At 36.3% G+C, this 25,774-nt stretch overlaps 1 protein-coding gene and 2 long non-coding RNA genes across 3 annotated transcripts in view; 1 reads left to right on the forward strand and 2 right to left on the reverse strand.

Annotated features, from left to right (window-relative positions):
* Positions 1-25,774, reverse strand: part of LOC308646601 — a 127,465-nt gene that overhangs the window by 85,839 nt on the left and 15,852 nt on the right. The gene's annotated exons all lie outside the window — the stretch shown is intronic.
* Positions 809-21,349, forward strand: LOC308646599 (uncharacterized protein). The gene is made up of 2 exons (XM_081289762.1): positions 809-852; positions 18,589-21,349. The coding sequence occupies exon 2, from the start codon at positions 18,603-18,605 to the stop codon at positions 20,202-20,204; it is 1,602 nt and encodes a 533-aa protein (XP_081145888.1). The 5' UTR covers positions 809-852; positions 18,589-18,602; the 3' UTR covers positions 20,205-21,349.
* LOC308646600 lies at positions 4,136-5,991 on the reverse strand. Its single transcript, XR_014021431.1, has 2 exons — positions 5,938-5,991; positions 4,136-4,812 (listed from the first exon to the last, which is right to left on the reverse strand). It is a non-coding gene; the product is annotated as an uncharacterized lncRNA (long non-coding RNA).

Below are 25,774 nucleotides of genomic sequence, written 5' to 3' on the forward strand. Positions count from 1 at the left end.
CCCAGTGTCCAGGAAAGGACGCCTCTAGCAGCAGCAGAGGTGGCTCCCGCGCTCCTGGCGCAGCGTGGGCTCCGACAGTTCCCGTGCTCTGGGGGCGGCGGCGGCTTCAGGCCCTGGCCCCAGGGGATCCCACACTCTGGAGGCGGCACTGGCGGCCAGGGTTCCTGTGCTCCTGCAGCATCGCTCCGACGTGGCGTGGGCTCTACAGATTCCTGTGCTCTGAAGGCTACAGCGTGGGCTCAGGGCGGCAGCAGCCGCGGCACCGGTTTCCCGCGGTGTGGGCTCCGGCGACCGCGTGGGCGGCGGCTCGGGCCGCTTCCGTGGCGGCTACAGCTCCGGCGGCCGCAGTTCCGGGGGCGCGAGCTCCTCCGGCGCTCCAGCCGAGGCAGCGGCTCCAGGGGCGGCGTGGAGGGTTCCGGCTCTCAGGAAGCCACGAGGAACGTGAGGGGGGCTGAGCTCACGGTTCTCCGGCCGGGACTCACGCTCCGCCCCCACTTCCGGTCCCTCCTCCAGGGGCGTGGTGACATGCGCAGTTTATAAATCTGGACCCCTCGTCTCGCTACTTCTGACCAACCCTTATTAGCATAACAGTGAGCCCCCGCTGCGACCCCGAGGGGGATACCCGTAGACGTTAGAGCGCCGGTAGCGCCTCTAACGTCTGGTTTCCGAGGCGGACTCGGACTTGGGTCTCGGCGCTAAAGATTGGTGTGAGCTGCTGGGAGCTGCGGGAAGACTGGTGGGGCAGAGCCTGCTCTCCAGAGCTGTTTGTCCGCAGAGGCGGCTGCTTAGGAGGGATCCACCTGCCAGTCCAAGCAGGAAATTATATTCTCCTTACAGGAATCTTTCAGGAAGGTACGTATACTTATTAATACAAATAAAATGACGTGTTCTTTATATAATTTCACACATTACTTATTCAAAATAAGAAATTGATTTGAAAATTTGACATGGTGGCACACATCTGTCATCCCAATTATTGGGAAACTGAGGAAGAAGAGTTGCCAGTTCAAGTTGGCTTTTCATTTAAAATGACTAACATAAAATCTATTTCCAGGAATTCATCTGTTTTAAATAAATTGTCAAATTTGGGGATTAAGAGTTAGGTAGCATTATATTATTTTCCTGTTAATATGGATGGGGTCATTCAAGGTGCTCTGCTTTTATTCCTGATATTGACAATTTTTGCCCCCCTCTTCAATTAGTATGGTTAGGAATTTATCAATTATATGTTTTTTTTAATATCCAGGTTCGCTTTGAATTTTCTTCTATTTCACTGATTCTGAGTTTAATATTTATTATATTTTGACATAGATTTATTTTTTTCTTTTTTTCAATGTGAATGCTCTGGATGATTATTTTGAAACTATTTTTTTCTAATAGAAACAATTAATGCTACCCATGTTCCTCTCAACACTAAATAAATGCACTCCATAGAATTTACCTATATCAGCTATCTAGTGTTTAAAAATTCTATTTGTATCTTTGACTCCTGGATTATTTAGAGTTATGCTGTTTGATTGCCAAATATTAGGGATGTTATACATTATTTGTTTCTTTCTCGTGCGTGTGTGTGTGTGTGTGTGTGTGTGTGTATACATGTTGCCCAGGAATGGATCCAGTGCTTTAAGTATGCAACTGAGTGCTGTACCACTGAGCTATTTACCCAAGCCCCATTGATATTGAACACAAAATTTGTATGATATCAACAGTTATACATTTTGATGTTTGTTTTGCCTGTTGTCTAGATTATTGAATATTCTGTGTGCATTTAAGAAGTGCTGTTTTTGTTTTTGGTGGGATTTTGTTCTGTAAATGTTAATTAGTTCAAGTTCTCTGATTATTTCATAAAGATTATCATCTATGGATTGTTGAATTTCTGTGTAAATTTTCTATTATTAAACAAGTGCTATTGGAATCTTCATCTTTGTCATTGGGTTTTAAGTATTTTGCTTATTGATCTATCATTTTATGTGTTCATGTACTTTAAAAAAAAATTGGGAGAACATGCAAATTTAGGATTGTTAAGACTTACGGAATTGTTCTTTTCATCAGGTAATGTGCTACCACACATAGTTCTGTTTTGAGGTTCTTTTTCTTTCATATTATTAGACCTTCTTGAGCTTTCTTTTGGTTACAGGTTTCATAGTACACATTTTTTCCCATTGCTCAAAAGATAATAAATGATTTTAATTAAATGCCTACCAATACAGAAATATCCTTATTGTAGTAAGTTTTATCTTGTCTTATAGTATCATGGAAAATATTTTATAGCTTTTTAATTTTGAATTCTGTAAATATTAATATTTCTGACTAATTAGTACAGTGTAAGTTGTCTATAGATGTAAAAAAATTCATCTATGTGAGTAAAATGTTCTCATGATGACCATTGCCGCGTCCGGCAAAATGGACCGAGTCCGGTGGGAGACGTCGGGGTTAAAAGAGTTCACAGGACACCAAGGTTCTTCATCCAGGGGGAGACTGACTTTATTATCTCAGCTCATACTTATATATTTCTTTCAGACAGAATGGAAAGTTACTGGTAGGCGGAAGCAAGGACGGAGGGGAACAGGTGGTTCTTGTCGACTCATACTAAGCCTTCAACCAGGAACCTTATCAGACCCAAGCAGGTCAGGACGTTCCCACATGACCGCTATAGGCTGAAATATGAAAACAGAAACCACAAATCTTTCAAGGCCTTGGGAGCTGGCCTCTTTGACGTGCACACAAGAAACCAGGGCTGGCGCCAAGCCCCGGGGGCCAGGGGGGGATCCGAGCCAGCAGACCATCATACTGACACTAAGTTTGCCTTTCTATAGTTTGCCAACTGTTTGACATACACTGAAGCAGATATGTCAGGAATGAAGAATTTTTTAAAATCAAGTGTGAAAATAAAAATTTATGATTTTTACATTTGTCTGTTGATGCTAACAATCTGTTATTTAAGTTGAATACTGGTAAGCTAGCAGAATTTAAAAATAAATCAAAAGATTATTCAGGTATATTGGAATTGTAAAGTCAAATAAATGAAAGATGAAAGGTGGCAGTCAAGTTTCTCACTGTTGAGAAATAGATGTCCTTTAAAATGTGGAGGCAACTTCCTTTGATCCTTTTTTTTCTGGTGTTTTAAACATGAATGGGTAGTAGATTTTGTCTAATACTTTTTCTGAATCTATTGAGATAACCATGTAATTTTTTTATTTGAATCTCTTTTGTGCTGAGTCACATTTATTTATTGACATATTTTGAACACACCTTGAATAACTGGGATGAAACTCACTTTATCAGGATACACACTATCTTCTTGATTTTTTTTTAGTGTGGTTTGGTAAAAATTTTTGCATCTATGTTCATCAGGGATATTGGTCTGAAATTTTCTTTTCTTGATATGCTTTTGTCTGGTTTTGCTATTAGGATAATACTGGGCTTCACAGAATGAATTGGTATTGTTCTCTCCTATTTCATGGAATTAAATTTGAGGAGTATTACATTACTTCTTCTTTAAAGGTCTGACGGATCCCAGCTAAGGATTCATATGGTCATAGATGTTCCATTGTTCCAAGACTTAATAGCTGTTTCATTTTCATGACTTCATATTGGTCTACTTAAGTTTTTTACATTCTTATGGTTCAATTTGGGTAGGTCATATGTCTCTGTCTTTGACATCTTCCAGCTTAATGGAGTATACATTTTCAAAATAGTTTCCAATGATCTTCTGGATTCAGTAGTGTCTATCGTGATATCTCCTTTTGCATTAGTAGCTTTGTTAATCTGGGTCATCTCTTTCTTTTGATTAGTTTGGCTATGACTTTATCCTTCTTGCTTATCATTCCAAAGAATCAACTCTTTATTGCACTGATCATATTTATTACTTCTTAGTCTCAATTTTCTGTATTTCTACTCTGATTTTAATTATTTTTTGTTTTCTACTAATTTTTAGCTTGTTCTTTTTCTAGGGCCTTGAGGTATAATCTTAGATTATTTATTTGGTATCTATTTTTTTAACGTAGGACTCAGTGCTCAAAACTTTCCTCTTAGAACTTCCCTCATTCTGTCTCAGAGATTTTAATATATTGTATCTCGATTTTTTTTGTCATAAGCTTTTAATCACTGTGACCAAAAGATCTGACAAGAACAATTTTAGAGAAGAAAAAGTTTATTTGGAGCTCATGGTATCAGAGACCTTTGTCCGTAGATGGCCAACTTCATTTATGTGGGCCAGAGATGAGGCAGAACATCATGTCAGAACGTGCAAGAGGAAAACAGTTCACGACATAGCCACCAGAAAGAAGAAAGAGCTCCACTCACCAGGGACAAAATACAAACTCCAAAGGCACACTCCCAGTGACCTACCTCCTTCAGCCAGACCTTAGCTGCCTATAGTTACCACTCATTTAATCCATTCAAGTGGACTAATGCACTGTTTAGGTTGATACCCTCATAACCTTATAATTTCTAAATTTTCTTTTTCTTTTCCTTTTTTTTTTTTTTTTTGGAGAATTAAGGGTTAGCTTTATTAACTGCACTGAAATTATCATCACTGTAATTTTACCAAGCACAAAAATCATCCAGTACATATATATGCAGTACATACATATATATATCACATAGTCAGTTTTCTGTAGGACTTGCTGGTGATTCTGATTCAGCACAAAAATGCAAATTCCATGTAGTCAGGTTGGTGGCACACATCTAGAATCACAGCTACCCGGGAGGCTGAGGCAGGAGGATAGCAAGTTCAAGGCCAGCCTCAGCAACTTGGCAAGGGTGTCTCAAAGAAAAAAGGCCGACAGTGCAGCTCAGTGGTAGAGCAGGCTTGAGTTCAATCCACAGTATGGGGGTGGGGAGATTGCATGTGAAAACAAAATGTACAGAGGAGCACAGTGGCAGAGTCTATCAACAAGACGTTATAAATAGATATTAAAAAGAGAGCAGAATCTAGAGACTAAAATGCCTAAGAATCATTATCCTAGGTTTGATGTAAGGTTCAAGTGGATTAATGTACACAAAAGCTGTTTTTTAAAAATAAAAATCAGAACATATACACAAGATAATATCAAGTTGGGGGAAGCATTTAGGAACACAGCGTAATAGAGGCCTTAAAACTCTGCTGTCCTTAGATAAAGAAATCTTGAAATATGCATAATCTTCAACAGATGTCATAAGTACATTTTTTTCAAAAACCAGGAAAGTGAAATGGGAGGTGTTGAAAAATCCGAGGAAAATCAGAACTTCTGAGTATTTAATGATGTTCAGGATTAGAACCCAGCGCCACATCCCACACTCCAAATCCCAGGGCAGGATCAGGTCCTACTAAGGCACTCAGGATTTTTTAAATACGCCCCACTTCCTCAGCACTAGTCTGCACTTACCTAAGCCCATCTGCGGCACATCTTCTCTCCTTAGAGGGCAGAAGAGGTGGGGTGAGTAGGACTGTGAGCCACCGTGGAAGCTGGCCCTAATGAGGCCTGCCTTCCTGTCTTTAGGCTGGGTCCCCAGAGTGTGGGCAACAGGGATTAGTAAATTGGAGTCCATTCCCATGGCCAGAGAGTATTTATGAACCAGCTGCCTTGTCAGATGGATGTAGTCAAAACCAAAAGGCATCTCTAGATCTGCAGTGGGAATTAGAAAAATTCTCTGGGCATTCTGGCTTTGCACTCGTCTCTCACATATATATGTTTGGTTCAGGGAATCAAGTAAATTCCAGGGATGCAGCGCGTGATGTTCTGAAATTACTGGATAACAGCTCCACAGAAAGGTTTCAGGTTCTAGCTCAGAACCACAAACTCTGGGTCGTAAATGCTATTTTAGCTCAGGAATGTGTGGTGGCTCCACCCCTTGTGTAACCCAAGCAGCCACTTTTCTCTTAGAAGGATGCTGACAGAAAGGTCTGGCCAGCTAGGAGGGCACTTCTGTGTCCCATTTTCTTATGAAACTCACCTTCTCCTCCTCTAAAAGCTGGTCATTGTTGAGGAATCAAGAACACAGCACTGGCTGCAAGAGCAAGGGAAGGGCAAGAGGTACCTGCTAAGTGTTCTGACAAGTCACGTGTCACCCAGTCACCTTGCAAGCTCAGCAACCCTGACTCTAGCTCTTCATCAAGGGCTGAGAGAGCGAAAGGGGCCTCCAGGTTTCCACTATGGTTCAGTGGTGAAGCTGTTTTGGAAAGGCGGATGCAAATGAGGATATTCACCACATACATGCAGCCTTATCTGTTTGAAAGGATGGGGGGAAACATTTTTGGGGTGTCAGAGTCAGATGTTTACAAGGTGTGGGGAACTTGGGGTTTAATCCTAGGATTCTCCTCACTGCTCATTAATGCCCACTGGGTGTGGGGAAATTTGGAAATTCATGAGAACCTTAGGGTCTGGGTGACCGCTTGCCTAGCATGGATGAGGCCCTGGGTTCCACAAAACAAACAAAACCCACAGGGAGAGAACACAAACTGGCAGACACCAGTGACTTACTTGTTCAAAATGCTCAACAACACAACAGCAAATTTCTATCAAGTATTGATATAAAATTTCTAAAGAAAAATCTCAAAATCAAAATAGTGAATCATGTATAAAAGTTAAAATGTTCTTTTTGGTTTTTGGTGCTAATACTCCAAGGGAATTAAGTCACAAATGGAACCAGCTAACAGATGCCATACTTCACTGTATTTTAGGTTGTGTTTTACTAAAAGATTGAATGTATCTTTATTATTGCCTTTTGTGGCACTGAGGATAAAACTTGCACATGCTAGGAAAGTGTTCTTCCACTGAGCCATATCCTCAAACCCTTAAGGACTTAAATTTAGAGATTTAAATTGCTTTCTTGTCCTTGGTCACTCTATCAAAGGCACCCGTCCTGGCTCCTTGAAAGAACACCCATAGGTCCTCGCATGTCACATGTCTTCCTATCTACAAGACACTGCAGCTCCACTATAATTTTGAAAAACATAGACTTTGTACTCTTCCTGCTCAAGGGTCACTTTTAATCCTTAATGAGAGCTGCATTCTCGACTTAGTAACATCCGACAACTGAAAAGGACAAATGTTCTTCAGAAGACAACATTACACACTAGTTTAAGGATAGGATGATGTTTATATAAAAATATATACAAACACAGAGTGTGTGTGGTCTACATATATGTTCCCATTACTACTCTGTCTCAGATCCTCAGAACACAGTTTGTGAATTCTTCTCCATGTCTAAGTCAACACAAAAACAGAATTAAGACAGTTTAAATAAAAAACAATGTAGGTTTTCAGGAACAAATTATCAAAAATTTTTAAGTAAGAAACTTACTCCAATATATATATATATATGAATAAAAGTTGATTTGGGAAGAAAATTAATATATTCTGTATTGTTAAGAACACCTTCTGACTTTGAAACAATAGTCACCCAGTGTTAACAGCATTTTCTATCTATTTCTTCCCATGATGCTTGTTCCTCTGACTTATCTGGAATCCACGACCACGTTCCAGCCATTGTCCTGGTTAGTAAACACAGGCCAAGCAAGGACACGTATGCACAGTGGTCTGAGGAAGCCTTTTCTCTCCTGGGTACCCCCACCTGGCTTTATTTCCGCTTCTCATTTCTCATGCTAACCACAAGCTTCAGGATAGTCCGAGCACCCCGAAGCTGCTGGGGAGATGGCTGTGGGAAGAACCCATTCATTTATTTCTGCGACTTTTTCTTTTCCGGACCCGGTCCCGCTAGGCGGCCCAGCCTGGTCTTGAACTCGCAGGTTCTCATTTCTAAATTTTCTTGCATTGTCTCGCACCTGAGCCTTTGGAGAACACCTCATATATAAACTTTAACACTCTTGTTTCTAAGAATTTTTTTTATTTCTCCCCTACATACACTCTTTGATTCATTTCTCATTAAAATGTATATTATTTAATACTAACGTGTTAGAGAGTTTCTGCTTTTTATCTTGTCATTAATTTATAATTTTATAGTTATTATTTTATTTTTATCTTTATGAGATGCAATGAATTATCTCTATTTTTTGTGTTTGCTGAAATTTGCTTTGTGCATTAAAATATGATCTATTTTAGAGAATGTCCCATATGCCACAGAGATAAAAATGAACTCAGTTGTCAATGGATGAAATATTCTGTAGATGTCTGTGAGATCCATTTAATTGATAGCACTTTTTAGTTCTGAAGAGGTTTTACATATTTTATGGTTGATGGCCTATATAGTGGTGAGAGATGTATGTTGAACTCACCCAACATTTTTTTTTTTACTGTGGTCTATTTGATTCTTTCTGATGAGAAGATTTTGTTTTTAGTATGCAGCATTGTTTGGGGCATAAATATTTACAAGCATTGTATCTTCTTGTTGGATGCTTTCCATAACCAGTTTGATATGATCCTCTCTGTCTCTTCTGATTAATTTTGGTTTGAAATCTACTTTGTCTGAAATTGGTTTCTGTTTGTAAGGTATGTTTTCCCCCATTTTAAAAAATTCATTATGTCATTGTATTTTTGAGGTAAACCTCTTGCAAACAATATATGGTTGGGTCTTGGTTTTTAATTTGTATCTTTTGAAGAAAGAATTTAGGCTATTTATACTAAATGTTACTATAGAAAGATGATTTTTATTTCCTACAATTTTTTTTCTAGTGATTCAGACTTTATTCTCATTTAATTGACTATTTTTCTAACACAATTCATCTTTCTGCTGGTTTCCACTTTCATTTTTTATATATCTGCATGAAATACTTCATTGGATATGTTTTGTTGTGTAGGTTAAGTGGTTTTGATTTTTTTCAGTTTCTACTTATTAAATTTTTTTATTTCATTTTCAATATTCTGAAAACTTTGCTGACTATACTAAAATAGGTTTGTGCCTGTTTTCTTTTGGGCCTTGGTATTTATCATGACAAGCCATCTAGGGTTTTAAGATCTGGGTTGAGGAATGATTTGAAATCTGACTTAGTTTACCTCCAAATGTGACTTTCCATTTTTCTCTAACAGCTTTAAAAAAATCTATCCTTGTTCCATAACTAGGCATTTACTTCAAAATATGTCTGGGAGAAGATCTTCTGTGGTTCTATTTGGAGTTTATATATATATATATATATATATATATATATATATATATATATATATAATCTTAGACTTGAATTTCCATCTCATTCCTAAGATTTGGAATAATTTATAGTTATCATTTAATTGAAAAAGATTGTGCAGTCCTTCAGTTTGTATTTCAGAGCTTTACTTTACTCCAGTGATTCTTTAAATTTGGTCTCTTGATATTTACCCAGATTGCTATTGAATATCCTGGTCATGATTTTTTAACATCTTTTTATTTTAAGTTTATTATTTTCAAGATTATATGCTTTGTCTACAAGGCCAGAAGATCTACCCTCAGAGTGGTCTAATCTATTGGTATATATTTTGTATGGAATTATTAATTTATTTTAGTAAGTATTTCATTTCCAGGATTTTCATTTTATTCTTTTTCAGAACCTCTACCTCTTTATAGGAATTATCTTCTTAATCCAATATTTTAAATTTTATTTTTTAAATCTTCTTTGGCTCGTTGACCATTTTAACTATAAATTTTATGAAGTCTTTTTCTGACATTTCCTTCACTATAGTGTCAATGTGGTCAGTTGCTGTGTGTTGTAGGCTGTTTGAGGTGGTTTGTTCCCTTGTTTTTCATACTGCTTGTATGTCTACCCAGCTATTGGGATGATTATCACTTCTTTTAGCAAGGAACAATTTTGTGAGCTTCTTTCAAGTACCTTGGGTTGGGTGAATATTCAGGTATTGATATCTACTCTTTGTGTCCTCTACTCTTCCCAACATTGGAACCATTTTGAAAGAAGACACTGAACCCTATTTACTATTACAGCAGAGCCAAGTCACATACTATTCAACCTTACACTATTCCCAGATTAAGCTCATTTTCTGCTATTATATTACTGAATAATTTTGCTATGCCATTCGTTTGTTTCTCCTCTCCTTCCTCAATTCCTCTCAGTTTCAAGTTTGACATTTTAATGTTGTTCCAGAGCTCTATATATTCTATTCATTGTTTCCTCCCCTTTATTTCTGTCTAAGTATTCCAATGCACCTATATTATCCTTGATTCCTCATAATGTTAAGATTGGTCTAGTCTGTTGATGCAGTTCTCCACTAAGTTTTTATGCAATTAATCAAAGATGAAGGCAGAGGAAATGGGGAGGAGAAGAACTAGGGAATGAAGTTGACCAAATTATGCTAGGTATATGTATGAATATAGCACAACATGTTATGATTTTAAATATACTACAATGCCTCATTTAAGGTAATAAGTAGATAAATAGAAAGGAACAAATATAGTAGACTAAGGGGATTTGGAGGAGGAAGGAGTAAAGTCAATAAACAATACTGGGGATTGAAATGGAGAAAACTATGTTACATGCATTTATGAAAAACATGAAAAGACAGGGAGGGTCTCAAATGTATATAAGTGAGGGAAGGAATCCATTTGAAAAGATTATGTAGTACTTAATTCCCACTATGATAATATGGGAAAAACAAAACTGTGGCCAAAGTAAAATAATCAGTGGTTGCCAGAAGTGAGGGAAGAAGCAGAGATGAAAAGGCAGAGCTAAGATAATTTTTTTACACAATGAAACTATTCTACATGATACTATAATGGGTGATTCGTGGCATTACGCTTTTTCAATGCTTAACACCAAAAATGACTCATAGTTTGAATTTTAGAGTAATGCCTATGTTTTAAAGTGTTTACAAGTTCTAAGAAATATATAATTCTGGTTGGAGATTTTGATAGTGTTGGAGGTTGTGTGTGGTGAAAGAACTACTATTTGAGTTTGGTATGAACCATCAACTGCTTGAAATAGTTGTTTATAGAAGAATATTTACTTTGGTTTTAAGTGGTATGTAATTTAAGTGTTACATAGATCTGTTATTTAAAGGTATTCATTTTTAAATTTATTCATTTATGCTATTTTGTTATGCATGACTGCAGAATGATGCAGGTGTTCATGATTAATTCTCTAGACTGGTTCATTTTCTTACCATATGTTCATCCTATTGCTGAGAGAAAGGTATTGAAATCTTCAAAAGTAATTGGTTATTTGTCTATTTTTGTCCTTAAAAATCTATCAATTTTACTTTTATATGTTTTATACCTGTTCATTTCTGCTCATTTTTAGAATACTTATATTGTTTTGTTGGATTTAACCACTTATTATTATATATATCTCTCTTTTGGTTACTCATCATACTTTTTGTCTGAAATGTACTTTAGCTTATGTTAATATAGCCACTTCTGCCTTCTCATGAATGTTTTAAAGATGTATCTTCTCCATCATTTTTTCAGCTGTAAATAATATATATTCACTGAGTTTCGTATAGACAGCATACCCAAGTACATCCATCCAACAACTTTTATGTGCATAAGAGGGACAAAATAAAAACAGGAAAACAGTAACAACAACAAACCTGGGCATGATCCTTGACACAATCCTGAGGACTTCCTGCTTACTATAATGGTTGCTGTGGTGGAGGATAGAAATATGAATTCCCCACTTATTTCTCTTTTGATTTGAAGGTGGTTTTAGAAGGAAACAGAGAAACTTTTCTGCTTTTGGTAAGGTCTAGCTCTATTTTGGACTCTTCTGATACCACCCCAACAGGAGAGGGTATTGATTGCTTCATTATAGTTTGGTGTGGGTAGAAGTATGGGCTCTGGGGCTGGAGTTGTGGCTCAGTAGTACAGCCCTTGCCTGGCATGTGTGAGGCCCTGAGTTCAATCCTGAGCACCACAAAATAAATAAATAAATAAAATGTTTCATTTACAACTAATTTTTTAAAAGAAGTATGGGCTCTGTACTCAGCCTTTGCTGCTATGGGTGAAAATAGAGCCACTCTTGTGACTTTTCACTGTAGTAGCAAGATTATTGCCTAAAGTGTTCTCTCTTGCGAGGTTGCCTCTTTCCTGAACATTTGGGTATAGAGAAAGAAGAAGCATTTGCCATTTTTCTTTTTTTTCTTTTTTCCTTTTTTAATTTAATTTTGTCTGTCTCTGTTAATGTTTTTTTTTAAAGAAAGAGAGAGAGAGGAGAGAGAGAGAGAGAGAGAGAGAGAGAGAGAGAGAGAGAGAGAGAAGAGAATTTTTAATATTTATTTTTTAGTTCTCGGCGGACACAACATCTTTGTTGGTATGTGGTGCTGAGGATCGAACCCGGGCCGCATGCATGCCAGGCGAGCGCGTTACCGCTTGAGCCACATCCCCAGCCCCTCTGTTAATGTTTTAAGTTATTTTTTAGGCCATTATTTTGTTATGGGGAGACCACTCGGAAAACACACTAATTCTGAATTAGAAACAAATCAAAACTTTGTATTTTGTCAATTTTACCTGGCCAGGGACTACTTTTGTCAGAGACCAAGTGCTCTCTGAAAGAACAGCAGCCCTGAGTTGTTTGTGACCAAAGTATTTCAGGAAGAAAATAGCAAAGAAAATCATACCCTGGGGACTTCCCTATGGAATTTTGCAAATTGCAAGCAAGCAAAATACAAGGGCTGAAAATGCAGTTAGCAGAGCAAAAAGAGAAAAACGTATACTCATTTATGGGGGCCTATATCCTCATTTGTTTAGATCTACATCCTCATTTGTATAGGTCTACACAAAAACAATTTAAAAATAACACTACATCCATCTCTATATCCATCTCTATATTTATCTGTAAATATCTGTAAATATGTGTAACTATATTAGACCTCTAAGCTTACATTTATCACACTATATTTTCTATATCTTATTGTTAGCAACTTAGATTCTATGTCTTACAGTGATTATATTGTTGTATTGTTACTTTTTATCTTTTAACTATGGCAGACTGGAGTAACTTAACATTACTAATTCTGTAACACTTATTTTCTAATCCTATTATTTTAGTAATTAATATTTTATTAATATATAATTTCTAATCTATAACCAATAACCTGTATTGATTAAATTCAGAGTGTAACAATTTCTTTCATGTCTGGGATACATGACATAAAAAGAAAACCCAAGAATTCAACACCTGCCTTGTTTTTGGTAATGGGGATTGAACTCAGGGGCACTTAAATAGTAAGCAAGCAACCAACATTTCTAGACCTTCTTTATGCTTTTTAAAAGACTTTCTTTAGAGACAGGTTCCCACTAAGTTGCTAAAGCTAACTTAACAACGGATCCTTCATCCTCAGTCTTCTGTGCAGCTGGAATGACAGGCTTATGCCACCGCAACTGGCAACCTCTTGCCATTTTTAATAATTTCTTGAATTTAAGATAGCTAGCCACTTGACCTTCTCTCCACCTTTCAGAATAGTGTTTGTTTGGTTTGATTTCATTTGATTTTTATGTACTGTCCAAAGATGTTAGTTGTACTAGCAGAAAAAACAGGTAATAGTTAATTCTAACTCATCTTCATGAAAGCAGAACTATTGGTTAGTTTTCTATATTTTTAAAAGAAACATAATTTAGATATAAAATATGAAGGTATATTTAAATGTTTTCTTTAGAGAACAATCAATATCTGGATAATGAAGGAAAACTTGATGTGAGATGGTGTTTATGCCAGTGATATTTGAAAGTATTGCACTTTATATTAAAGCAATGTCTTCGGTTTTAAAATGAAGAGATAGAAAGTTCAGTGAGAATAACGGATAAATCTGCTATGTTAAATTTATGCTTTTCCCTTTTGAGGCATACATTCACAAAATGTTGTTACAAGCTTTTCAGGCAGCATTTGCAATTTTGAGTAATTTCTGCTGTAGTCTGGCTCTGACTACTTTTCCTTGAATCCTAAGCAGTAGAGAGTGATCCAGAGAATTCTTCCATCTGTTGTGTGATTGTTTTTTTCAGCTCTTATTAAGTAATCCATATTTAGAGGCATTCCCACTTAAAATCAAAAACAAATATATCTTCTTTGTTTGCATTGAAATCATGCAGACATTGAATGAAGAAGAAGACTTTTAAACATAATTCCTTAATCAGCAACAGGCCAACTTGTCTGTGAAATTTTTACAGAGCAATGCTCAAGTCTGATTTTTTTTTACTGTTTATAATGAATTACATTATAAACAGCACTCATATTAATTTTATTATTTTTTTCTCAACATATTTTAAGTACATTTTTTTCCTGAAACATATCTAGTTTTAGGTGATAAATCATTCATGATAAAGTAAAACATAATACAATAATACCTACTAATTTAATGTGTCATATTAAGAACATAAGTCAACTGTCTTATATTTGACAAAGGGGCTAAAAGCATGCAATGGAGGAGGGATAGCATCTTCAACAAATGGTGCTGGGAAAACTGGAAATCCATATGCAACAAAATGAATCTGAATCCCTTTCTCTCGCCATGCACAAAAGTTAACTCAAAATGGATCAAGGAGCTTGATATCAAAACAGAGACTCTGCGTCTGTTAGATGCAAATTCCTTAATAGGACACCCATAGCATAAGAGTTAAAAACAAGAATCAACAAATGGTACTTACTCAAACTAAAAAGTTTTTTTTTTCTCAGCAAGAGAAACAATAAGAGAGGTAAATAGGGAGCCTACAGCCTGGGAACAAATTTTTACTCCTCACACTTCAGATAGAGCCCTAATATCCAGAGTATACAAAGAACTCAAAAAATTAATAAGAAAACAAATAACCCAATCAACAAATGGGCCAAGGAACTGAACAGACACTTCTCAGAGGAGGACATACAAACAATCAACAAGTACATGAAAAAATGCTCACCATCTCTAGCAATCAGAGAAATGCAAATTAAAACCACTCTAAGATACCATCTCACTCCAGTAAGATTGGCAGCCATTATGAAGTTAAACAACAAGTGCTGGCGAGGATGTGGGGAAAAGGGTACACTTGTACATTGCTGGTGGGACTGTAAATTGGCGCTGCCAATTTGGAAAGCAGTATGGAGATTCCTTGGAAAGCTGGGAATGGAACCACCATTTGACCCAGCTATTCCCCTTCTCGGACTATTCCCTAAAGACCTTAAAAGAGCGTACTATAGGGATACTGCTACATCGATGTTCATAGCAGCATAATTCACAATAGCTAGACTGTGGAACCAACCTAGATGCCCTTCAATAGATGAATGGATAAAAATAAATGTGGCATTTATACACAATGGAGTATTACTCAGCACTAAAAAATGACAAAATCATGGCATTTGCAGGGAAATGTATGACACTAGAGCAGATTATGCTAAGTGAAGCTAGCCAAGCCCTAAAAAACAAATGCCAAATGTCTTCTTTGATATAAGGAGAACAACTAAGAACAGAGCAGGGAAGAAGAGCATGAGAAGAAGATTAACATTAAACAGGGACGAGAGGTGGGAGGGAAAGGGAGAGAGAAGGGAAATTTCAGGGAAATGGAAGGAGACCCCCCATCATTATACAAAATTACATATAAGAGGAAGAGGGGAAAGGGGAAAAAAACAAGGGAGAGTAATGAACTACAGTAGATGGGGTAGAGAGAGAAGATGGGAGGGGAGGGGAGGGGAGGGGAGGGGGGATAGTAGAGGATAGGAAAGGCAGCAGAATACAACAGACACTAGTATGACACTATGTAAAAACGTGGATGTGTAACTGATGTGATTGTGCAATCTGTATACGGGGTAAAAATGGGAGTTCATAACCCACTTGAATCAAAAGTATGAAATATGATATGTCAAGAGCTATGTAATGTTTTGAACAACTAATAAATCACAAAAAGCCTGGCACAATGTGCTAGAAATGTTTAAGATGGAAAATAGTGCCCTGAGCTGAAATTTTCAGGGTACAACAGGAGTACAAATGTGAAAGCTAAATCCATAACTTGGCTGTTTGGTCTCAGAAAATGTGGTAAAATCCAAATAAAATCCAATCAGGTACATGAACCTGAAGTCACACTTCATCCAAAAACAAAATGAAATTGACATGAAAAACTCCATTTTTTCGTATTATTTTTCCTTTACTTCTTTTATATTCCTTTGTCTTTTTTATTCAGTTGCTTTTTCTGTTCCTGACAAGTATTACAAGGTTAGGGTCTATGATATGTTCTTCATTCTCTATTTACACTCTCAACCATCTCTTCTATTGAAACCAGCTATGCCTACCTTTAGCAGTTACTGGTTCAGAGTAAAAGCTCCCATCCTGAGCTGAACTCAAACTCATCTCCTGGTGGTTACCTCTTTGGTAGTGTTTTTACTTACTTATCCTGACAGCTCTTCCATCAATCCCATTTTAGGTATTGACATCACTCACCAGATCTAGCTTTGCACTAGATCAATTCTCTAGGGTGCTGCCTCCAATCCCTCTCCCTTCCGTTCAGTGTATACCTCAATGCCACGCTAATCACTTTTTAAAGTGATTTATGATTAGTCTTTCTCTTAATCAAAAAGTTTTACTAACATGCCTTTGTGGTTCTATGTAAAAACAAATTAAATTAGTTGCAATATTTCTTCCTGAAATAACGTTAAAAAAATAGATTAGGGAAGAAGTGCTTTGACAATGTTGGAATGAGGAACATAAAAGACTTGAGCAATCAGATTATTTCTATTTCTCAGTTCTGTGTTGGCCTTTTTCTTCCCAATTAAAAGGAACATTTCACTTCTCTGCACTGGGGAAGATGGCAAACATCAGCCCAGGCTTAGTAATCCCAAACAACAAAGATTTTGTGCCTCCTTTTGAGTATTAGGAGGCACTCCCAAGTGTTTCTTTTCACCTTTTTTGGGGGGGGGTGAGGGGGTGCAAGGATTAAACCTAGGAGCGCTTAACCACTGAGCCACATTCCCAGCCCTTTTTCATATTTTATTTAGAGACAGGGTTTCGATGAGTTGTTCAGGGTCTCACTAAATTGCTAAATTCGAAATCTGTGTGCCTCCTGCCTCAGCCTCCCCAGCCGCTGGGCTTGCACGTATGTACCACTGTCAAGCCAGACACAGTTTTAATTGGTTTTTCTTCTGTTAATTCTTTTGGATAAATAACTGTTGCCATATAAATGTGTTATTCTTAAGTTCCCCCTCTTCAGGAGATCCTTCTCTTTTCTCAGTGTGAGCCCTGGACATTTTTAAAACAAGTTTATGATTTATAGAATTTGGACTACAGAGTCATTCAGGTTATTCTCACTCAAATACCACCTGTGTGACCTTGGGATAGTAATTTAAATATTCTAAGCTTTGGTTTCTAAATATCTAAACCAGAAGATGATAAGAAACCCTACTAGTTATGGTAAATTCTAAATGAAATTGAGTATGTAAAGCACTACCACATAATAAATATTCAATTAATAATAGCTATTTATCAGTGTGTGGGGATGCTTCTTTCCTCATTGCCTCCTCATGCATCTATTTATAATTTCAAAATGTTGCTAATTCAAAAATTAGAAATGGGGCAGGGATGTGCCTCAGTGTAGTGTACTGTCCTAGCATAGATGCTAGATAACCTGAGATGGATACCTAGCAGTGCATAAACATGAAAAAAAAATAAAAATGGTATGTCATGAATATGTATATGAATACTGTGAATAATGTCAGATCCATTGCTTTAATTAAATTTACTTATGAGAGTAAACATTATTTCATATGTTTATGTCTTTTTAAATTTTGTTTTCATTGTAGTTTTTTATGTTCTCTGTTGCCCTGTTTTCTATTGGAAGTTTGGTCTTTTAAATTCTTAGATTTAAAAATACCTGTATATAATATGGTTATTAGTCTTTTACCTGTGATGAATATTGTAAATATTTCCCCCAGTTTGACAGTTGTCTTGTGACTTTGCTTTTGGATCAGAATGAATTTTTTACCCATAAGAAATCTTTTAATGTTTTCAAACTATTAATATTCTTTTATTATATCTGTATTTTGAGAAATGGAGTGTTATTTCCTATGCTCAGAGTAATATATGTACCTATGCTTTACTTTAATATGATTTCTGTTTTTGCTTATTTGTTATTGTTTTTTACATTCTTTATCCATTTGTGTTTATTATTTTGTTTAATATGGAATAATAATTTCAATTTATCTTTTTCCAGATGTCTTAACAATTTGTTCCAGTTGCACTAATTAAAAAGTCCATATTTTTCCCAATGAATTGATAGCAATTTTATTCCATAGTAATGCCACATTTGAGTCAAGTCTATTTCTGTAATTTCTTTCATTCCATATTTTTTGGTCTATTTGTGGGCAGCATTATATTGTTTTAATTTTAGAGAGCTTATACAAAATTTAATGTTTGATGGGGTTATTGCTTATCACTGCTAGATAAAGAAATTTCCTGATTATTTTTGCATGTCTGTTTTTCCACATTAAGGATAGTATTTACTGTCTACTTTGATTTATAAAGAAAATTTAATACCATTCTTTTACAATGTGTTAATATTATTAATATAACTTCAGGAGAACTGACTTTGTCATAATTATGACTTAGATTTTAAGGCTTGAAATCAAGTGGTTTAAATTTAATTCGATATGAAGAAGTAATTTAAGTCATTATTTTATTTAGAGGAGTTTTCTCTGAATAACTATTAGAATTAAAGATAAATTGGCTGTTCCCTTTGTGTCTGAAGCCCGCCATTTTTTCAAACTTTTTGTAGGCTTTCTGACCTGGATGTGGAGCCCAGGTTTCTGTGCAATGCAGAATCTGAAAACAAACCACAGGGAGAATGCTGAGAACCCTGAGAGCCAGGAAATGGTACTGTTAACATTCAGGGATATAGCCATTGATTTTACTCAAGAGGAGTGGGAATGCCTTCAGCCTGCTCAGAAAAACTTATATAAAGAGGTGATGTTAGAGAACTATAGAAACTTTGCCTTCCTTGCCCTGACTCCTCAAGATACCCAAGAATATTCACCAGAAAAGGGCATAAAACATATATTTCACAAAGTGATAAGTGGAAAATATACAAGTTGTAATATTGACTATTTACAACAAAATAAAATATGGAAAACTACAAGTGAGAGTGAACAACAGAAGTCATATAAAAATTCAGACCTTGTTTACCACCAGAGAATTTATACTGGAGAGAAGCCCTACAAATGTAAAGAATGTGGAAAAGCTTACAGTCGAAAAGAAGGCCTTACTTACCACAGCAGAACTCATACTGGAGAGAAGCCCTACAAATGTAAAGAATGTGGAAAAGCTTTCAGTCGACAAGAAGGCCTTACTTACCACAGCAGAACTCATACTGGAGAGAAGCTCTACAAATGTAAAGAATGTGGAAAAGCTTACAGTCGAAAAGAAGGCCTTACTTACCACAGCAGAACTCATACTGGAGAGAAGCCCTACAAATGTAAAGAATGTGGAAAAGCTTACAGTCGAAAAGAAGGCCTTACTTACCACAGCAGAACTCATACTGGAGAGAAGCTCTACAAATGTAAAGAATGTGGAAAAGCTTTCAGTCGAAAAGAAAGCCTTACTTGCCACAGCATAACTCATACTGGAGAGAAGCCCTACAAATGTAAAGAATGTGGAAAAGCTTTCAGTCGAAAATCAAACCTTACTCGCCACAGCAGAACTCACACTGGAGAGAAGCCCTACAAATGTAAAGAATGTGGGAAAGCTTTCAATCGAAAATCAAACCTTACTCACCACAGCAGAACACACACTGGAGAGAAGCCCTACAAATGTAATGAATGTGGCAAAGCTTTTAGTCAAAAATCATGCCTTAGGTGCCACAGCAGAATGCACACTGGAGAGAAGCCCTACAATTGTAAAGAATGTGGCAAAGCTTTCTATCAAAAATCACACCTTATTTGCCACAGAAGAACTCACACTGGAGAGAAGCCCTACAAATGTAAAGAATGTGGCAAAGCTTTTAGTCAAAAACTAGACCTTTTTAGGCACAGCAGAATGCACACTGGAGAGAAGCCCTACAAATGTAAAGAATGTGGCAAAGCTTTTAGTCAAAAATCATGCCTTATGTGCCACAGCAGAATGCACACTGGAGAGACGCCCTACAAATGTAAAGAATGTGGCAAAGCTTTTAGTCAAAAATCATGCCTTATGTGCCACAGCAGAATGCACACTGGAGAGAAGCCCTACAATTGTAAAGAATGTGGCAAAGCTTTCTATCAAAAATCACACCTTATTCGCCATAGCAGAACTCACACTGGAGAGAAGCCCTACAAATGTAAAGAATGTGGCAAAGCTTTTAGTCAAAAACTATACCTTATTAGGCACAGCAGAAGGCACACTGGTGAGAAGTCCTAGAAATGTAAAGAATGTGGCAAAACATACAGTCAAAACTCATACCTTATTTGCCAAAGCAGAACTCACACTGGAGAGAAGCCCTACAAATGTAAAGAATGTGGCAAAGCTTTCAGTCAAAAATAGACCTTATTCACCACAGAAGAACTCACACTAGAGAGAATCACTACAAATGTAAAGATGGTGGCAAAGCTTTCAGTCAAAAAATAGATGTTATTTTCCACAGCAGAATTCACACTGCAGAGAAGCCCTACAATTGTAAAGAATGTGGCAAAGCTTTCAGTTGAAAAATCACACCTTGTTTGCCAAAGAAGAACTCACACTGGAGAGAAGCCTCACAAATGCAAAGTATGTGATGAAGTTTTTACTCAAATATCCACCCTTATTGCCACAACAGAATTCACATTGGAGAAAAGCCCTACAAATGTAAGGAATGTGGCAAAGCTTTTAGCCATTAAACAAGCCTTATTCACCACAGCAGAACTCACACTGGAGAATAGCCCTACAAATGTGAATAAGTGCAAAAAATTTTAATAAAAAATAAAACTTTATTCACCACAGCAGAAGACACCCTGGTGAATGTGAAATGTAGATAAAGTGATAATACTTTTAAAGAAAAACTAAACCTCATTAACAGAATTTATACAGAAAAGAACCCCTAAAATGAAAACAATGTAGCAAAGCTTTTAATAAGAAATCAATTCTTTTTCACCACTAAGATATTTATTCTGGAAAGAAGACATAAATGTAGAGAATGTAGAAACATTTTAAATTATATATCATACATTACTAGACATCAGAGAAAACACACTGGAGAGAAGCTTTACAAATGAGACCATCGTATCATTCCTCTAAGAAAGAGTCAACATTTAATCCTCACCACAATAACCATAGAAGAGACAAAGTTTTGAAATGTGAAAATTGACAATGTGACAATGCCTCCAAAATTTATTCACCAATACCCAGCGCTTGTGGATACATACTGGTTAGAGAGAATACAAATGGAAAAAAAAAAAAAACATTTCTTAACCACAATGTTTCTTAAACACTACTGATTTTTGGAGAATTCATTGTACCCAGAAACCCTAAATAGTTAAATAATATTTTGAAAACTTATTCAAATTTTAAATTCATTGAACATCTGAAAACTCATACCAGTAGTGAACATTGAACAGATTTTGTCCAAAATATATGCCTTATATAAAAATGAAACATTTATAATAAATACTTTGTCAAATGTGAAAAAAAATAAATAAATTGAAGTACAGATGGGAAGATAAGTTTAGTGCTATTCTCTTTCTTTACTTTCTTAAAATCATAGAATTTTTGGCCTAGAATTATGCTGTTAATAAAAAATCATTGCCAAAATTTATGCATAACAATGGTTCTCCTTAAAAAAAAAAACATGTGAAGTTAGAGTTTATGCTACTTGAATCTTAGAAATTCATAACTTATAACATGATATGAATTTTTTCATTAAAAATGTTTTCTCTCAATTTTGTTATCCAGATTAGTAGGATTTCTTCTCAGTAAAATAATAACAACTTCAATAAAAATGATGGCTTTAACAAAAGTCGATAAGAAAGAAATTCTGTCACTTATATTCAAAAATTACTAACTTCCTATGTTCATATTCAGGTAAAGCATTTTGTTAATTAGCAGAATCCAAAAACTGAGAGTTGAGGAAGTTTTAATAGAATATGTTTTAAGAGGAAAAAATGTCAAGGATGAGGATATAAACATCTACCTACAATATATTGATAGTATATATCTATAGTATATTTAAAGTATAGATGTAATATGCATAATATGTAAATATATGCTTATGTATATGTGTATATATATTTTATACATATATATGTATACATAGTTAAATCAAGGCACTGACAGCAATCACACAAAATTGAAAACATCTCATAAACTTATAAGAAATCTTGTAATAACTGTTCCCTTTAACAAATGTATAATGGTTAATGGCTGGGGATGTAATTTAGTGGCAGAGTGCTTACTAGCATGTATGAAGCCCTGGGTTCAATCCACAGTACCATTATCAAAAAAGTGAAATCTTGTGGGCTGGGCATGTTAACTTTGTGGTTTTGCAGTTGTTCAGCATGTGTGAGGCCCTGGATTCAACCCCCAATACTCACTATTTAATCATGGTCCCACTCTATATTTTCCATATTACATAATAATCTGCATTATAGCTATTGCATTATGGCATGGTATGTTTCACAGCAGTTTGTATGTATTTCCTCAATTGATTCACCATTATATCTATTGGTTCTTCATTTATCTAACATATTTGGAAACTGTACCATATACTAGGTCCTGCATTGGAAGATTTGGGTCACTATTATAATTCTTGTACTACAGTAAATAAATAAGTAAATAAGAAGTGAATGAAATAAATAGGAACTAGTCCAAAGGAAAATAATAGACCTATAGAAAGTTAAACTAAAGATAAACCATATTGCTTATTTTATTCATGACCAGTCCATTTAAACTGGAGAAGGTTTGGGCTTCCTTTTGATATTATCACCCAGGGATGTCAATGAGAGGAGATCTGATTTTAGCCATCAAAAGTCTCTGGACAAGGGTCTGGAGTTGTAGCTCAGTGGTACAGCACTTGCCTCACAAGTGTGAGACCCTGGGTTCAATCCTAGCACCACATAAAAACAAATAAAGGCATTGAGTCCATACCCAACTAAAAAATAGTATTTTATAAAAGTATCTGGACAAGAAGTTTTGAGTGAATGGCTTTTTATTTATGCTATATAGTCAATACATTCCATGGAGTAATTACAGAAAACATTTGTTGATCGAGGAAAGAAAATAATTTGCCATTAAAGAAAGGCAATTTTTCTGCCTAACTCAATGAAAAGACAGAAGAACTCATCTGTGCTAGCATCTGACCTCCTTCTTGAAAAGATATCAGTGAAAAATGAATTCAGTGAGATGCATCCCAGGTTCCCTGGGGAAAGGCAGACACAAGACAAAGCATAATGCTTAAAAGCAGCCATAGGGAAAGTCTGCAAACAATTTCTAAGAATATTTTCCATATATTACAAGATAAGATAGCATATATTAAGAAAACTAAGCTGGCTGAGTGCAGAGGCACAGCCCTGTAATCCTAGCAGCTCGGGAAGTTGAGATAGGAGGATTGCAAGTTCAAAGCCAGCCTCAGCAATGTTGAGGCATGAAGAAACTCAGTGGGACCCTATCTGTAAATAAAATACAAAATAAGGCCACACATGTGGCTTAGTGGTTGAGTGCCCCTGAGTTCAGTCCCCAGTACCAAAAAAATAAAAGACTGAGCTGTCCAATCAGCTTATGTTTCCTCATTGGATCCCTCAATGAGATTTGGAGAGACTCTGAAAGAAAGCTTTATATTGTCACAATTTGAATATGAAAGATAGTTTAAGATGGTATAATTATCAATATGGGAGATACCAGCAATTTTCCTCCACTAAATAGGAAAAGCCACCATAACACAATGTATCAGTGACCAAGACAGCAATCACCCCAATGAAATGATACCGTGTAGGCCACCTTTGAGCCCATAGTAGAAAGACCCTCCAAAACTAGAGTAAACGGCATTAGGTAAGATACAACTTCCTGAAAACACGGGAAAACTCCATTACTCTGCTTAAGCCACTTTTAAAATGCTGCTCCTTCATCATAGGGTAGCAATCAGAGCCACCAAAATGAAGTTGTACATAGAAGTGATAAAAGAAAAACAACATAAAGTGTATTTAATGGAGTTAATTTGAGCAAATAACCATTCATGAAAACAAGCAGCACTCAGAACCAAAAATCCTCCGAGGCCTATGCAGTGGGCTTCCATGGGTTGAAAGCAGAGGTGAAGATCACTTGGTTGACTATAGCTGGACATTTGCCTGCCTTGGGCATAATCACATGCAAAGTTACCAGTTTTACTTTAGTTGGTGTTTTGTGATTAGTTAAGCCTAAATTTCATTTTACTGTTTAATTTGGGCTTCCATTTGATTATGTAGGAACCCAAGGGGCTGGAGTTGTTTCTGCCTGATTGCCTCTCAGTTATTATTTTTTAATAACATAATAAATGACAAATGACATGGGTAACAATGTTGATTTCAATTGTTCATTACAGGAATTTATTGGATTGATTTCTCATCAGAAAAGAATTCCCTCATATCACACTTCACTCACAGGAAGCATGAATTGAAGAAAACTACACAAAATCTCTATGACCTAGTAGTATATAAGAAGAAAAGTTTAATGAAGAGTCCATGAGCATTGAAAAATTGAACTTTAACACCCCTCCCAACACACACACACACACACACACACACACACACACACACACACTGGGGGCTGCCTTTCTTAGTTGCTCGTTGGAGATTGAAAGCATTTAGGAGATGTATCAAATCTAACCTATTCTAGTAAATGGCTGATGACTGAGCCTCAGTTGCAAACAGTACTGGAGGAAGGGAACCTCCAAACTGAGTTTTAAAACATTGAGATTGAAACTATAATTCACTTGACATCTGTGCAGAAAATGGATGGCTTAGGCTGGGGATGTGAGTGGTCCACTCTACAGTCAGAAGTTGCATGCATGTGTTATGGAGAACTGGCTTTATAGGCAAAATGTATCCTTTTTTATATGGGACAATTTCTACAGAAATGGACTTTTCACTAGGTTCAGAGGTACTTGAATATAATCCCAGTAACTTATTATGGCTGAGGCAGGAGGATTGCATGTTTGAGGCTACCCTGGGAAACTCAACAACACCCTGTCTTTTTTTTAATTTTTTTTTAAGAGAGAGAGAGAGAATTTTTTAAATATTTATTTATTAGTTCTCGGCGGACACAACATCTTTGTATATGGTGCTGAGGATCGAACCCGGGCCACACGCAAGCCAGGCGAGCGTGCTACCACTTGAGCCACATCCCCAGCCCCGCAACACCCTGTCTTAAAGTAAAATTTTAAAAGATTGGGGTATAGCTCAGTGGTAAAACACCATTGGAATAAATCCAGTGTCATTAAATAAATAAATATAAATTAGTAAAAGAAGTAGGCTTTCAATTTAGATCCTATTGTTATTTTTCTCTCTCTTCCATGTGAAATTCCTCCTTAGGACATACACATAGAAATGTTTTTTTGTTTTCAGCTTAAACTTGGGGTTTGAAAGTTTTGATACCTTGCCATTCCCTTCCTGCATTGATCTCTTTGTTCCAGACTTATCTTTGAGTATATATACCCAGAAGTTAGGTCAAAATGTTGAACAATCTCTAAGGCATAAGCACCAAACAATCACAATACGTGTCAGCCTTTGAGCTGGAGCAGAATCTGGAAACACCCTGGTTAAAAGGCCTTGCCAAGTGGGTTCTTCCTCCCAAGGTGGTCCATGGAGAAAGGACTATGGTCCTTTGCTATTATAACTTCTGTTTTTACAAAACAGTATCATCATAATGTTGCATCAAATGAAGTTAGGAATCTCAAAACCAACAAACATGACTTTATTCTACTAGCCAAATGACAATTCCATGACAACATTGTACTATTAGTTCACCTCTGAGACCACTCTCCCTTC

Source organism: Spermophilus citellus, assembly GCF_964194105.1.
Source record: "Spermophilus citellus genome assembly, chromosome: 4".
Taxonomy (NCBI): Eukaryota; Metazoa; Chordata; class Mammalia; order Rodentia; family Sciuridae; genus Spermophilus; species Spermophilus citellus.

Bases quoted from the DNA above. Each gene is read 5' to 3' on its own strand.
- LOC308646599 (XM_081289762.1), top strand. From the start codon at position 18,603: ATGTGGAGCCCAGGTTTCTGTGCAATGCAGAATCTGAAAACAAACCAC.